The following is a 17,010-nucleotide window of genomic DNA, read 5'->3' as shown; positions in this document are numbered from 1 at the left end:
TATAATGTGCAGAAGAAAAGAAGTTAATATTTAGAAACCTGATTTTATTTGATGTGCAGAATATTTCTATGTTAATGCAATGGTGTTTGGCAATTCTTTCTATTAATTTCTTGAACAAAAGGTATTGTCTATATCTATATATAGAAGTGTTACCCTGCTTTTCCCATATAGTTTCTAAGTGTGAGGTTTAAATGAATTTTTCACTGTTTTGCATTAATTTTTGCGCAGAGTGAGAGAAAGTAGTTCCTCCTGCATGTGGATATATAGTTTTCCTCACCAAATCTGAATAGATTGTCTTTTCTCTCCAACACACATTTTTAGCCCCATTGTTGAGAATACATGGCTGTCCCCATGTGGGTTTCTGTGTTCTCTCTTTGGTTCATCTGTGTGTGTTAGTCTCATTAGCATGCTGTGTCTGTTACAGGTTTGTAATATAATTTGAAATCGGGTAATGTGATACCTCTAGCCTTGTTCTTTTTGCTTAGGGTATCTTTGGCTACTTGGTGTCATTAATATTTCTATGTGAGTTGTAGGATTTTCTTTTCTTTTTCTGTTTTTGTGAAGAATGTGTTTAGTTTTTGATGGAGGCTAGTGTTTAATCTGTAGATTGTGTTTGGTACTATAGCATTGTCACAATATTAGGCTAGTTCTAGAGATTTACCTTGTAGTTTCTCCAATTTGTCTTTAAGGTTTTCATTGTAGATTTCTTTTACCTTCTTTGTTAGAGATCTGTATCTGTATGTCTACTATCTGCACACACACAGAAACACACAATTTTTAAATTTTGTACCTTCTAAACTTGCTTTTGTTTTACTGGTAGCCAGAGCTAGCAAGGTTTCTGGAAACAAAAAAATACAGCCACTGTTTGATTTACTAATAATATTCTTTACCTCTAAGCTGATGATATCAGGTGAAAATAAAAACAAAAGCCATCTGTTTCATATGTGTTTGCGTGTAAGGAAGCCAGAGTCTTGTGTGTGTTAGGCAAGTTCTCTACATTTAAGCTGCCTGCCTAGCATCTCAGCATATATTTTAAAGTACTCGTTATGTGTCAGGTTTTATTTAATGATCTTTGTTTGCATGCAAAATTATATATACCTGTCTCAGATATCTTTTGTATTGTTTTGTTTTTGTTGTTTTTTCGAGACAGGGTTTCTCTGTAGCTTTGAGCCTGTCGTGGAACTAGCTCTGTAGACCAAGCTGGCCTTGAACTCACAGAGATCTGCTTGTTTCTGCCTCCAAGTGCTGGGATTTTAAGGTGTGCGCCACCACTGCCCATCTTTGTCTCAGCTGTTTATAGTCATTTAATAATAGCCAGAGCAGAATAGGTATAGCTATTAACGTGTATGTAGGTGTTGGTTCACACAGTTATCATTGAACCTAGTTCATGGGAGTTAATAGGCTTGCTAGAATATTTTGTAAATTAAACCTATATTTCAAAACATTCTTTTAAAATACGAGACGTTTTAACTGGATCCATTAGTCTAATGGATATCTTTTCTCCTCCTCCTTTTTTTTTTTGTGTGTGTGTGTGGGGGGGGACATTGAGACCAACTTTTTCTGTGTAGCTCTGTTTGTCTTGGAACTAGCCTTGTATAGTAGGTTGGCCTTGACCTCACAGAGATCTACCTGTCTCTGCCTCCTGAGTGTTGGGACTAAAGATGTGCATCGCCACTGCCCAGCAATTGATGGATATTTTGAAGTAGTGTGTCAATGAATTGAAGATGTCTAAGGAAATGGGAACATATACTGGGTTTTTTCTTATATTCGTAGGTTCAGACTGAAATCTAAGTTCCTGAATTTATTGTTTAGAATTAATGGAAAACTAACAGAGCTAAGGGCACAATAATAGATGGATAGTTGGCAGTTAGCATAGCTAAAAACAGAATAATGACAATGCTGATTGAAATTGTGGATTGGAACCAAAGCCTAGTCCACTTGACAGTCTTGTTCAGAGCTAGTGCTAGTCCAAATGCCTGGTTACATGCTAAGATGGACAAGTCATCTTGTCTGAATTGATGATTTCATTTTCTTCTTTTGTCCATTCCAGATTTTTTGGTAAACCATTTTGAAGTGGTTTACGTTTTATACCAATATTGGTTTTTATTTACAGAAAAAGAAACCAGATTTTTAGCTATCTCAAGGATGGAAAGAAACTAACAAGCTGATTCAGGGGCTGAGGAGATGAGACTGGACAGAAGGCCGTCTTAACCGCAGGAACTGTTTCCCTTCTGATTGTGGTGTTTGTCAGGGACCCCAGCCCATGAGTAACAGCTTTTACCTCTTCCCTGTGCTTATGCCGCTCTGAGATCCCAAGCTCTAGAGCAGTCCTTCTCAACTGTGGGTTGCTCCTGTCTCAAACATTTATGATTTATAACAGTAGCAAAATTACAGTTAGGAAATACTATTTTATGGTTGGGGGGTCATCACAACATGAGGAACTGTTTTAAAGGTTTGCAGCATTAGGAAGAATGAGAACCGCTGCTCTAGGGGAAAGAGTTGCTGAGTTTCATGTTCCTTTTGTGTTTTTTTCTCTTATTTTTAGCCATAGGCATGGGTCAGGAACTTCTTTAGAATGTCTGTAGTATGTAGGCAGGTTAATTTATAGTCCCACCAAAAATATAAGACAGCACAAAACAAAACAACCTTTGATGCTTGACTGATCTAAAATCAGAATGGAGGTTGAGTACCTGAGGCAGGAAGTGTTAATTGTGTAAGACTTAGTTTTGAATTCAAAATTGAAACAGTGCTTTTTAGGGAACCAAGGACTTTATATTAGATAAGCATGGTTTGATGGGGGCATCTATTGGTGAAGTACAGTATTGCATTCAGTTCTTTCAGACACCCCCTCCACCCCCACCACCACCACCACACAAACCTTGAATTTTCATACAGCCTGTGTAGAAGCATTTTGATAACTTTCTGTACAGGGTTCAGTAGTGAATATATGTGGTCATATGAGTTCTGCCACAAATGCTTTTCTCAGCTCTGTCATTATGGCACTCAAGGAGCCTTCTAGTGTGTGTGACTGATTGTATTCCAGTGAAACTTTGTTAAAGTAGGTGGTTGATTATAGTTTGATCCGGCTATGGTGATGATCCTTAATATTTCTTTGGCCTAATTTATGCTTGCTAGATACATAGGGACTTAATAAATAAATTTCTACTTTTTAAATCTTAAGTGTGAATGTGTGCATATCTGTGCTGTGCGTGCATGTGGCGAGGCCAGAGGACAATTTTGGAAGTTGATCTCTCTTTACACCTGTTACATGAAGACTTAAACTGTGAAGTCATTTAAATGAGGAAGTTAGTTTTTAGAATTTAGTAGTCTCAGTTTTAAAAAATTTAAGTATTGTTTAAGTATTGTTCTTTAATGTCTTGATAAGATTACCAGTGAAAGCTTTAGCTGTCATGGAAGTGCGAATCAGAACTGTAATGGGGTTTCTTCATCTCACTCTCACCAGAAAGAGATTCTGAGTCACTGCCTGTGGGAATACAAATTAGGGTGGCCATTATGGAGAACCATCTGCGATATAGGATGCCTCAAAAAAACCTAAGACTACAGGGTGGACTAACTGTCTTGCTTCTTAGAACATACTCAAAGGAAATGAAATTAGTATATTAAAGAGATATCTGAATGCTGATGCTTATTATAACACTAATCAATGCTGTAGAAATTAAGATATGCATTGATAAAGAAAATCTCTCTCATTCACACAGAGGGAGAGAGGGGGATATTTTTCAGTGATAAAAATGAAATTTCAGGGCAAGAGAGATGGCTCAGTGTTTAAGAACCTTAGCTTCTCTTCTAGAGGACCCAAGTTCAATTCCCAGCATTTGCATGACAGCTCATAACCATGTGTAACTCTAGTTGTGGAAGATCTGACACCATCTTCCGGCCTCCGTGGGAACGACACACACAATACACAGACATACATTCAGCAAACAATTCATCCACATAAAATGAAAATAAATAAAATCTCAAAAAAAATTAAGTTTTATCAGAACTGTTAATGGCTCAGTGGTTAAGAGTGTTGGCTACTTTTCCAGAGGACCTGGGTTGGGTTCCCAGCACTGACATGGTGTCACAACTGCCTGTATTTCTAGTTTTAGAGAATCTGATGCTTTCTTCTGGATACTTTGGTGCACTTACGACAAGCTGGCACAAGCATATACACAAAAGTAAAAATAGACTTGTTTGTTTGTTGGAGGCTGTCCTGGAACTCGCTCCGTAGACCAGGCTGGCCTCAAAATTACAGAGGTCTTCCTGCCTCTGCCTCCAGAGGGCTGGAATTAAAGGCTTGCGCCACCACCGCCCTGCTCAATAAATAGATATTTTAAAAGATAAACATTTGCCATTTGTGCCAAAACTGGAAAGACTCTCGGGGACATTGGTAGGTGAAATAAGCTAGCTACAGAGGAAAAAGTATTGCATGTCTTCTGTGCTGTGTGGAATCAAGAATTGATCTCAAGGGAGAATTACCAAAAGTAAGGAAGGGGAGAGGGAAGAGTAGATAGTGGGAAACTGGGGAGAGCGAGTTGGACAGGTTCTGATAGCCTACGGTGCAGTGAGAGTGACTGATGTGTGCCATCTGTTTCTTACTTTGTATGGAACTGTGAGAAGGGAGCTGCAACAGGTGATCAGAACTGGAAGTGACAATTACCCCGATTTGACTGTCATGTATTGAAATTCTGCATTTTGCCTGTAAATGTGTTTGCATTAAGTAAAAATTAAATATGTAAGTGATTAAATGGTCTCTTATAGAAGTGAGTTACATTGAGGTTAGGAAAAATACCTTTTTGTAACAGCTTAACAAAAATATTTTCTTTTTTTAATTTTTTTATTGTTTTTATTGAGCTATATATTTTTCTTCACTCCCCTCCCTTCCTCTCCCTTCCCCTTTTACCCTCCCCCATGGTCCCCATGCTCCCAATTTGCTCAGGAGATCTTGTCTTTTTCTACTTCCCATGTAGATTAGATCCAAGTATGTCTCTCTTAGGGTCCTCGTTGTTGTCTAGGTTCTGTGGGATTGTGAATTGTAGGCTGGTTTTTCTTTGCTTTATGTCTAAAAGTGACTGCTGATTGAGTACATATGATATTTGTCTTTCTGGGTGTGGGTTACCTCACTTAATATGATGTTTTCTAGATCCAACCATTTGCCCACAAATTTCAAGATGCCATTTTTTCCACTGTATAGTACTCCATTGTGTAAATGTATCACATATTCTTTATCCATTCTTTGGTCGAGGGACATTTAGGTTGTTTCCAGGTTCTGGCTATGACAAACAATGCTTCTATGAACATAGTTGAACAAAATATATTTTTATAAGATTAATTGTAAAACATAATTTACTTAGTTAGCATACTATTTTCTATATACAATTTGCAGATTACTTCTATTTATAGCAGGTTTTTTTGTTATTTGATAAAATATTTTTAAGATTAAGCTTCAGTCTAAGTTTTAAAATCAAAGAACAAAAGTATTAAGTAAATCACTTCATGACACAGGGCACTATGGGAAAGTACATCTTAATTCTGACCCAGTAGGTAAAGTTAAGAATAAATGGTATTTATTGAGAAATTGCTGGTTTTACTATCCAAGGAATCTGTACTAAGACTGTTAACATTCAAATAATTGACTTTAAATAGGAATACCTAGAACAAGATGATGTGACTTATAAATGTAATCCAAGCCTAAGATAAAAGGCCAAGGCAAGATTGTAGCTATAATTATACCATCATGATCCATATAGTAGTGATGGGGCTGTTAAAATAAATAGTAGAGCTCAATAGTAGTGCTCCCTGTCTGTAGGGAATGTCTCATTATATTTGCTTGCATAGCTTACTATGTTACCACTTCTGATACTGGAATAAAGATTATTCTTAGGTTATGAGGATACACGTGGTCAGGTCACTGGATATAAGTCATTCCAGAATTAGTAATATTTTACATGCCAAAAATGGAAAGTAAGTTTTTGAAAACATAATCTGTACAATAACATAAAAATGATAATATACTTCAAAACAAATCTGACAAAAGATGCTTGACAGTTTCTCTGAAGGCTGTAAAGTACAGAGAAATAAAAAATACCTGAATGAATGAGAACTGCAGTACTTATGAGTGGAAAGACTCAATGTTGTAATGCTGTCATCTCAGGTAAGTGTGAGTTTGTAGAGCAGTGCACTATCAATTAAAAATTGCAATGTTTGAGGAAGGTTAAAAATTAACAAATTTTTAAAATTTGTATCAAAATATAAAGGTCAAGGTGCAAAGGTATGAAAACATACTTGTGAATTCAAGGCTAGGTGGGGCTAAGTGACCTTTTGAGATAGTATTTAAGGACAGTACAGAGCTGGGGAAGTTGTACTATTAGATGCCCAGAAATGTGATAAATTAAGACAGGGTGATGCCAACACAAAAGTAGAAAGAAAGTAACAAAGCAAATAGAGTTCAACAACAGATCCATTACGTAATGACTTTTTATTGTAGAAGGCAAGGAGCTAACTGTGAAATCATCCAATCTTCTGCCTTAACAGAAGTATATGACTCTGCCTTATTTAATTTTGATAGTAAATTAGTGCTTTAATTTATGGCTAAATTGGTAGTTCAGTGCTTACATTTTTTTGCTGTAAATTTATTCATAGCTGAACTTAATGACTCCATTATTATATTTCCTTTGTAAATCTTTTCGTTTTCTCCATGGTTAGCAGTTATTTATTGAATTAGTGTAATCATCCATGTACTTCTGTAGAGAGGTGCAGACATCATTTTAAAACACTAATTATTCTTCCCTTCTTTTCCCTTGTCCTTGACGTACTTTGTTCATGCTTTCTAACCGAGGCACTGTGCTCTGTTCTTCTGGCATGTGTATTGTTCTAGAATCACCCTTCTAACCCTGAAGATTTATTTCCATCTAATTTGTATATTCCCTGTATCCCATCTCTTCTGTCTCTTGGGTTATTTCTTTGTTGTGGTGGGGCACATTCTCGAGTCACTTCCTTTGGAAAGAAATGTGGTGAATGTTTTGAGACCTTGCCCATTTTCTTCTCATAATTTTTTGTTTATCCATCTAGGAATAGGATTCTAGTTTTGAAATAATTTTCTCAAATTTAAAGCATTGTTCTTCTATTGCCTTTTAGTTTTCTGTGTTCATCATTCTTAATCCATTCTGATTTCTGATCCTTGTGAATGAATTGTTTCTTCTGAAGCATTTTAGGACCTTATTTTTAATCTCTAGCATTTAATCTTCATTACCTTGAGCTTGCTTGGTTCAGCAAAAACATCCTTCCAATTTAAAGGTGTCTTTATTTTTATTATATCTATGTGTGTAGGTATGTTCACACTGATACAGGTACTTAAAGAGGGCACCAGATCCCCTGGAACTGATGTTAGAGGAGGTTGTGAGCTTAACGTGTGCTGGGAACTAAACTCAGCTCCTACAAGAGCAGTAGGTGCCACTGAGCCATCTCTCTTCAGCCCTTCTTTCTAATTTAAAAAATTCATGCCTTTAAGTTCTAGGAAAGTTTGGTTCATCATCATTGTCACAGTCACCATCCTTCCCTCCTTCCTTTCCGCCACCACCATCATCCTTCTTCCTTCCTTCCTTTCTCCTCACCACCACCATCCTCCTTCCCCTCCACCACCACCATCCTTCCTTTCCTCCTCCTCCCTCCCCCTACCATTATTTGAACCAGAAATTAGTATAGTCTAGTTTTCTTGTGATTGTTTGGTTTCTTCTGGAGAAGGATTCTTTAGCTTCTTAAAAAATATTTATTTTATGTGTATGGATATCTTGCCTGTCTGTAAGCATATCGTGTGCATGTGTCAGATTTTCCTGAACTGGAATTAGAGATGGTTGTAATTCACCATGTGGATGCTAGGACTGGAACTGGGTCCTCTGGAAGAACAGTCAGCTCTGAGCCGCTACCATATACACAGTCCCTCTTTCCTCTTTCAGCTCTTTGTGTCTTTGTTTTTATGGTGGTGGTGGTGGTGATTTCCACTTCCATTTTCATTTTAAGTTTCCAGAGCAGTTTTTCTTCTTTTCTTTTTTCTCCCCCCTCCTTCACTCCATCCCTTTCTTCTTCTTCTTCTTCTTCTTCTTCTTCTTCTTCTTCTTCTTCTTCTTCTTCTTCTTCTTCTCCTTCTCCTTCTCCTTCTCCTTCTCCTTCTCCTTCTCCTTCTCCTTCTCCTTCTCCTTCTCCTTCTCCTTCTCCTTCTCCTTCTCCTTCTCCTTCTCCTCCTTCTCCTCCTCTTCCTTCTCCTCCTCCTCCTCCTCTTCCTCCTCCTTCTCCTCCTCCTTCTCCTCCTCTTTTTTCTTTTTTTAAATATCATCTGTCCTTGCCTGGATGAACTCTTACTGATTCTGTCTTTGAAAAAATTCTTCTTCTTCTTCTTTGTTTTTGTTTTGTTTTTTGTTTTTTAAAACAGGGTTTCTCTGTATAACAGCCCTGACTGTCCTGGAACTTGCTCTGTAGACCAGGCTGACTTTAACTCACTGAGTTCACCTCCACCTCTCACATGCTGGGATTAAAGTCGTGAGCCACCATCACCTGGCTTATTTTTGAAGAATTTTGTGTGTGTGAGTGGGGTGGGAAGGTGCAGGTCAGAGGATCAAACTCAGGTTGTCAGGCTCAGTGACTAGCTCCTTTACCCACTGAGTCACCTCTCTAGCTCTCAAAATTTTCTGCTTTTTGGTCTCAGATATTTTACTTTGATGTGCCTAGGTGTGATTTTTCTTGTTCTTATCTTGTAGGAGAATTCATGAGCCTGTAAGTTTATGTCTTCACCAAGCTTGAGTCTCTCTTTTCTTTGCCCTTGCTCCTTTTCTCTCTTGTGACTAATTGCATGTAAGTTAGGTTGCTTACTGGTGCCCAGAGGACACTACTTTAATGCCTGCCTGTTACCTAGTTTGGATAACTCTGCCCCTGCACTCTGCTGTTTTGCCCATGCAGTGAGTGAGGTGCTCATGAAGGTGAAACTTTCGAGTTCTGGAGTCCAATCTGTCTCTTCTCTAGTTTTATTCTTCTCATAAAAATTCTGACTTGTTCATTTCTTACAAGCATATGTAACATGTCATTTTAGCATGTCTGTAGCTACTTTGAGGTATTTTACTTATTACTCCATTATCTCTGACAAAATGACTGGGTGGTGTGTTCTGGAGAGTGTTGGTGTTTTTTGGAAATCGTTTCTACAGCAGCTAGTTAACTTCTCAGGACAGCATAACTGTGTTGCCACAGGGTTCCCAGTCACCACATCGCTGCTCAGGGGTTGCAGACTTCTCTGAATTGCTTAGAGTTGATCTTAACACAGATCAGGTCAGCTAGAGACGAGCACAGAACTGCTGTGCAGAAGTTAGAAATTCTTCTTTGTGGTTCTTTGTTTTCTACATATTTCCTCATCGTGGCTGCTGTGCTATCCAGAAACCATTTTTCCTAACCAGTGAAACTGAAGATTTTGATCCAATTTGTAATTGCTCTAGTGTAGTTCTTGTGTCCAATTCAAATTCAGAACTATATTATTTTTATTTGAATCTGCGTCTAGTATACTGGGATTTGTGGCTCTTGAAGAATAATGTAAGTGGTATAATTAGAATATCTTAAAATTATTTGTTTGGTTCTTGTCATTAAGCAAACAATACTCTGTTGCTTCCTTTCACTGCTCAGAGGTTCAGCTCTTCATTGTGGTTGTCTAAGCAGTGGTTCCTGATTGTATTCAGATAGCAGTCGCTGTCTTAAAAATCCCTTTTACTGATTTAAAATGTTATGCTCACAGTTGCTTTCCTTAAATGTTTATTTCTGGCATAGAGCATTGGAAAACTTCACCTTATTCTTCTGAGTTGATATTCATAGGCATGTCTTATTTCCCAGTCGTAAATTAAAATATTTGCAGGAAATTGTCCTTAAATTATAATTTTTATTATTTTCTCCTTTTATTAGTCTTTAATCTCTTCTCTCTGTTAATTCTTTGTAGCTTCCCTAGTTGCCTTCTCTCAAACTCTTTTTATTTAGCCTATGCGATGGTTCAGTGGGTAAAGGTGCTACTTGCCACACCAACAGTCTGAGTCCAATCCCTGGAATGCACATGATGGACAGAGAGAACTGACTCTTGCAAGTTGTCCTTGACCTCCACACAGTCAACACACACACACACACACACACACACACACCCCAAATAAATCTATAAATAAAAGTTTTTTATTGTATTCCTTGTGATTACAAAATGTCCATTGTAATATTTAACCCTTCTCTGTTGTGTTTATTGCTTGTTCCTTACTGATACTATTTCTGAAGCTTCCCTGAGTTCTGCTACCTTTCATGTTTAAAATCTGATTGTAGTGATCTTTCTTATTATAAACTCTTTGTAATGCTGTGTCTCATTTTGATATAGTGAGTTACAGTTTTTACCTATTTTGTGGGTGTTTCTGGCACTTTTGTAAATTTGGGCTCCTTTTACACTTTTGTTTTTTCTTGTAGTAACTTCATAAGATTGACCCATTTTGTTTGCTTTTTGAGAATCAGCCTGACTTTTCCCACAGAGTTCCCTGTGCTATTGGTTTTGGATTCACTTCAAAACTGAGGCATTTTCCTTTCTTTCTGAAATTTCTGGGCTATGCCTTCTGAAATTTGTATGTGTTAACACATGTGTGTTGGGGTGCATATGTTTTTGGAGGCCAGAGATCGATGCTGGTGTCTTCTTCCTCACTACACACTTCATAAAATTACTTACTTACTTACTTACTTATTTATTTATTGCCGGGTGATGATGGTGTATGCCTTTACTCCCAGCACTTGGGAGGTAGAGGCAGGTGGATCTCTATCATTTGAGGCCAGCCTGGTCTACAAAAGCTAGTTCCAAGATATGCTCCAAAACTACAGAGAAACCCTGTCTTGGGGGGAAAAATATTTTTTGGCTGGAGAGATTGCTCAGGGGTTAAGAGCACTGACTGCTCTTGCAGATGACCTGGGTTTGATTCCTAGCACCCACATGACAGCTCACAGCTGTCTGTAACTCTAGTTCTGGGCATCTGACATCCTCACACAGACATACACGCAGACAAAACACCAATGCACATAAAAATAAATAGACCTTTTTTAGAAATTTATTTTTGATATTATGTGTTGGGGTGTTTCACCTGCAAGTATGTCTGCTCATCACTGCAAGTACGTCTGCATGCCTGGTCCCTGCAAAGACCAGAAAGAAGAGTCACATCCTCCAGAATTAGAGTTCCTGATGGTTGTGAGCTGCTGTTTGGGTCCCGGGAAATAAACCTGGTCTTCTGGATCAGCACCCAGTGCTTCATCAGCTGAATTATCTCTCCAGCCCCCCACCTATTTTTTTGAGACCCCCGTCTCTCTCTGAACTTGGAGTTTCTCCCTTTGGCTAGATTGGTTGGCTAACAAGCCCCAGGGATGTTCCTTTTTCTGCCTCAGCAGGGTTGAGATTACAGGTGAATATTGCTTCTGTTTCTAGATTGATCTCAGGGCCTCATGCTTTCACAACAAGCACTTTTAACAACTGAGCCATCTTTCCCCGACCCTCTTCTAGACTTTTATCTGGATATTTCTTTCCCTCTATTGCTATTGTACCTATTGTGCTCCTTTTAATTCCTCACAGAATAATATACACTCCTTTTACTTTGTTCCCTTTTATGAACAGGTCTTTCCAGGATTCATTTAAGATGAATGTCTTAACCTTTTTTAGTTGTGGATGGACTCCTTGTACTTAAAGACCATTTCAAAGGGCAAAAGTCTCCAGGTTACAGCTTCTGTCCTTAATTTGTCTGCTGACTTAAAGAGTGAGTTTTTTGGTGTTTGGTGGTACCCTGTTTTCATTCTGTAGACAGCCTTTCTTCTTTTGCTGTTTTCCATATAGCCCTTGTAGTTGTTTGTGCTTTGTCCACATCTGCTGTTTTGGGGAGAATCTGCAGAATTTCCTGTCACTTGGCTTTATTGTTTGTGTCTGCAGATTTTTGATAACTCTTTAGTTTTGTGTGTATCTTCATGAGGTTTTACAGATGGTCAAAAATTTTGCCACCTCCTGCATTACTCCAGAGACAGAATTTCTGCTTTGACAAATTTGCTCAATTTAAACTTTGTCCCAATACTCTTTGAATCTTAACCATTTCAGCTGCCGTTCTGTGTTGATAGCCTTACAGTGTTCATAACAAGAAGTGACTCACAGTTGTTACCAGAAATTTATCTACAAATAATTAGGCCAGTTTGTAACTTAACAGTAAAATTTGTAGCTACTCTTAAAAAGGAGAGGGAGAAAAAGAGACATCTAAGGATGTCAGTTGGTTTGCATTTGTGTAGTAACTTGCCATCATCATCATCATCTGGTCAGAACATTCCTGTAAGGATAAATCCACAAAGTGCTAAGCATTGCAGAGGCAAAATAGACACCAGCCTACTGAGAGAACGCTTATGTGTTTCCATCCCTGCTCAAAAATACGTTGTTCAGAAAACGAGGAAACTTGAGCTAAGCAGTGAGCTAAGCAGTTAACATTGCCATAGTTGTTAAGAGTTTCTTAAATCAAAACAGAACAGAAAGGCAGTCTGTTTCTATGAAGAAAGAAAGTATGAGACTTAGAATGTGATCTTTATGAATGAGGCGCATGGATGAGTCTTCCTTACATTGACAGGTAACTTTAGTGGTCTTGTGCCCCAGCCATGACCCAGTTCTTTGCTTTTGAATTGATATTGTAAAAAAAAAAAAAAAATCACCATACAAGTAAGCTCCTGAAACAACAGAATTTTGGTAGCTTGGCAAATCATTCCAAATATTTGTGACGTTGAGAATATGGTATTTGTTGTATTTACCTTACATGATTTCCTTAAAGAAATCATACTGAATTTTCATGTATATAATGATTGGTTTTATACCTTGTAATATGTTTCTTTAATGTAACTCCTAATTTTCACCTTTAAAAATCTTTCACAGGCCTCAACAAATAATGAAAGTTCTAATCACAGCTTTGGAAGCTTAGGATCTTTAAGTGACAAAGAATCAGAGGTAAGTGATTTTATTTTAAATGTGATACTGGGAAAGTAAAAGCTGGAATCGTTTTTTAAATGAGTGCCTCTCCTTCCCCCCTTAACAGCTGTGGTACTGAAGGTTAATATTTTGAAGTTTTCTTTTACAATTTTCCATGTAGTTCTCCGCCCCCTTGGGTGATGGTAGGGAGTGGGGTGACCGTGATGAAGCACAACTGTTTAGATTGCAGATTGGATTTGGCATTAGAAAGAATACAGTTTTTCAATTCTGTAGCTTAATTTGATCATAAATAATACAAAGATGTTGTCAATGGAAAACCAGCAATTCATGGTTTTATATGATGAAGGTGGGTTTTGAAATATGCTGCAGTTCATAGTTTTTGAATTTTTAGTATTTCTCATTTTAGGTTGATCTTTATAAGGGTTTGTGTGCTTTCCTAGTTATAAAAATATATCTATATAGAATTCTTGTGAAATCAAGCTGATGGGTTTCATTTTGCATATTTTTAAGAAATGTGACAAATTCCCTTTACTAGCATCTATTTACTGACCTCACCAAGAAGTACGTGGTATTTATAAGTGAACATTTAGGTCCATGGTGTGGCCTATTCTGTGCATGATATACTTGATGGCGTCTTCTAAAAATGGTTGACACGAATGTGGTTGGGTTTAGTATTCATGTTTTGATAGAATGACTTTTTGTGGGTGTAGCCTTTCTCTTAGGTTATAGAATTCTGTCTATTTAAACCGATTTATGTGTGTATGTATGCGGCATGTATACATGTTTGTGTTTTTCCTGTCAATGTAAATCATTTATACTTGATTCTTGTAGCCTTTTTCTGTCAGTAGGTTGTTAACACTCAGGAATTCTTACTGCATTTGGCTTCCTTGTTCATGAAGAGAGAAACTCAAGGGTGGCATCTTTGTAGCTGTTTGTTATTGAGAGCATCTAGGAACCTGTAGGTAGGCAGTTGTGTGCAGTTGTACAGGCACCCTGCACTCCACAGGAGTGTGGCACAGGGTTCTCACTCATCAGGCTTTCCCTTCCACAGAGACAACTGGCAGGCAGCTGAAAGGACTGTGCAAGTGACGGGACTTTATCTGCAGTAGGTTCCCTTGAGGTAAGCGTTAGTCGCCCCTGTAGCATCAGTTATCACAGTTCAGTTTTTCAGATTAGCACCTGTATACTGAGACCTTTAAAATAGGTTAGTTCTAATCCAAGTGGAGTTAAAAAACAAACAAACAAACCAAAAAATGAATTAAGAATATTTCTTATTTCTTTTGGACTTTGGAATATTCTTGATTTTTTTCATAGATGAGTATATTCATTAATTTCACATTTTCTTTCATAATCTTGTATTGTGAAGAGCAATAAAATAACTTTAGGTGTTTTTCCTTTCTGTTAACCATATATATTTGCATATATATATGTAGCAAAGCATAGTAAAAGTTAGGTTCCCTATATAAATATTTTCATAGGGGATGAAGTGTTTAATGGTTCCTTAGTTAACCAATATTCACAATGCAAGATATAGATCAAATATTTGGATTCTTATAGAGGAATTAATCTATAATAAAATTTCCCTTTAAAGAATTCAATGGCTATATTTTAGTTGGATTTTAAATAGCTGTATTACTTATACATAAATTTGTTTGTGTAGACATTTTGACATTGGGGACAGCAATAGAAAATCTTGAAAAATTATTTGGCTTTTGCTGCCCTGTGTTGTGCATATGGGAATTTTACAAATTGATAGTTAAGCTTAGTATCAGAGTATTTTGACATTTTCTCAGGTTGTACATGTTCCCTTACATTAAAAGAATTGACTGTTATTGTTCTACATTTCTATGTCAGAAGTTACTTATCTAAGGAAAATGAATTGCAGGCTTTATCTCTGTAGTAGGAACCTTAATTAATGAGTTTCCTTGAGATGAAATTTCATACATACCAAATATGAATGTTCATAGGCCATGCTTTAAGGCATTGGGAGTAAATGGTCACGAGTTAGAAGTAGTTTTTGTTCTGTATACACTGAGTGGTATAATTTAAACCGTGTCCCTTGTCTCTTGACACCACTTATTCCTTTTTGGTATCTGTTTCCTGATTGTTATTTTTGGGACAGAACCAAGGCCTTGATATAGTTTTAAAATTACAGTGTTTGTTTTCTGCATGGAAGCAGTACTAAAAGGTTTGTGTTTTTTAATTAGTTGTCCTTTCACCTGACCATACCCTCACCTCAGTTATTTTAGCTTTTCCTCCTGAGATTTAATTACAAACTTGAGTAGAAATGTGTGCACATCCTGTTTGATTTACCAGCTGAACATTTATCTGTTTGCTCCTTTAGTATTTAGGACTTTAACTAACTCTTTCCTCAGTTGTCTTCTGCTCACACACCCAGAATCATCTTTCTTTGTCTTCTTACTATTACCGCTGAAGAACACCTCACAGCCAGTATTAGGGTGATTGAATCTGCTTTACTTTACACTTTTGTTTTGGTTCATCTGTGTATTATTTAATCTGTACATATGACTTTTTAACTGTAGGATTACAGAATAAAAACCTTTTGTGGGGTTGGAAAGTAAAGTGCACTGTGCAAAACCAGGGACCTGAGTGTGAAATCTTAAACACCCATGTACAAAACTGGGCATGGCAGCATACCTTTGACCTTTGTGCTCAAGGGGTCAGTAAGAGACCCTGGCTCAAAAAATAAGGTAGGGAATGAGGGAGACAACAGACACTGACTCTGGCCCCTCTACATACTTGTACACCTTCATTCATGTGTACTTACACACTTACCATGCAGATACTTTCCTCTTGATAGTGCAACTACTTATTTGATACGAATGTTCTGGTTTGTTTTCTTTTACATCATTCTGAGTCTATTCAGTCTTCAAAAATCTAATGTGAGCATTATTGAGTATCAGTTGTCTGATCATTTAGCCCAGCCATAGAATATGAAAATAAATAAGATAGCATCTCTGCCTTCAAGTGAGGTCAGCATTTGGGAGGAGACAGGCAGATATTGTTTTCTGACAGTGTCGTGCAAAGTACTCTGAGAGCCAAGGGTAGGAAACCTTCAGCTCTCTGTGCCTGTAAGGGAAGGAAGGAAGAGATGAGGGAGGTGCATTAGCATCCCAGAGGATAAGTCAGAGTGTGAGGAGGCAGCAGGCTAAGGGATTGCAGTGTCTTTACTTTTGTGTGGAAGGAAGCATGGGCCAGTTTAGTTATGGAGATACGGCAGTGGTTCTCAGGCCTATGACTCTTCAGACCACCAAAGACATTTTACTACACAGCCTAACAAATTCCAGTGGTATGGAGTGATATGAGATGGGGATCACATTTTAAAGGCCCTTGAATTTCATAGTGAGGAATTTGGTGATGGGAGAACCTTGAAGTGGGAGAAACAAGCTGAAAAAGTATCAGAGGCTCCCCTGATAGTTCTCAGGGTAGAGGACAGACTGTGAGGGAGATGAGACTTGAGTTAGGGAGATGAGTCTGTGAGGCAGTACTGCCTTCTTTATAAAAGGCCAATCCCTGAGAGAGGCTCTAAGTACACTGTTTTCAATGTTGACTTTTAGACTCTGCTCCCACCACAATCCTTAGAGTTCACTGAGAAGTTGCTGTGACTGTCACAATCTAGGGCCTGTTTTTCAACTGTTAATGTGCTTAGGGCAGTTGTTCTGCAAATTTTTTTTTAAAGCTCTTGCATTCCACTAGATTTAAAAAGAAGAATGGATCGACTTTGATGATATTGAGGAAAAGAAGGAAAGGGAAGGGGCCTAGATAGATGATATAAAGTATTTTGCCTTTGAGACAGACAAGCAAACAAAGTGAATGGTAGTAGTGAGTTGTGTCCTTCTGGGATGGACAAGTGAGGTGGGACTGCAGGTAGCAGAAGACTAGAGGAAAGAACCTAGTAATCTCTGGCATGGGTCGTGATGAGGGCTTAGGTACAGACAACCACATCTTACAGTGCAGCCTAATGACTCCTGGCGTTCCTGAAACTTCCCCAG

At 37.8% G+C, this 17,010-nt stretch overlaps 1 protein-coding gene across 2 annotated transcripts in view; it reads left to right on the top strand.

The window, feature by feature from the left end:
• The window catches only part of Tlk1 (tousled like kinase 1), a 103,580-nt gene that overhangs the window by 29,588 nt on the left and 56,982 nt on the right, over positions 1–17,010 (top strand). For both annotated transcript variants that reach the window (XM_085680972.2, XM_048426250.3), the window contains one exon: positions 12,944–13,015. In XM_085680972.2, coding sequence (XP_085537098.1) covers positions 12,944–13,015 — 72 coding nt within the window. The remainder of the gene's footprint in view (positions 1–12,943; positions 13,016–17,010) is intronic.

The sequence above is a fragment of the Myodes glareolus genome, chromosome 21 (genome assembly GCF_982192425.1).
Source record: "Myodes glareolus chromosome 21, mMyoGla1.1, whole genome shotgun sequence".
Taxonomy (NCBI): domain Eukaryota; kingdom Metazoa; phylum Chordata; class Mammalia; order Rodentia; family Cricetidae; genus Myodes; species Myodes glareolus.
Note: the sequence above shows the minus strand (reverse complement) of the source record. Positions and strands in the feature narration are given on the sequence as shown.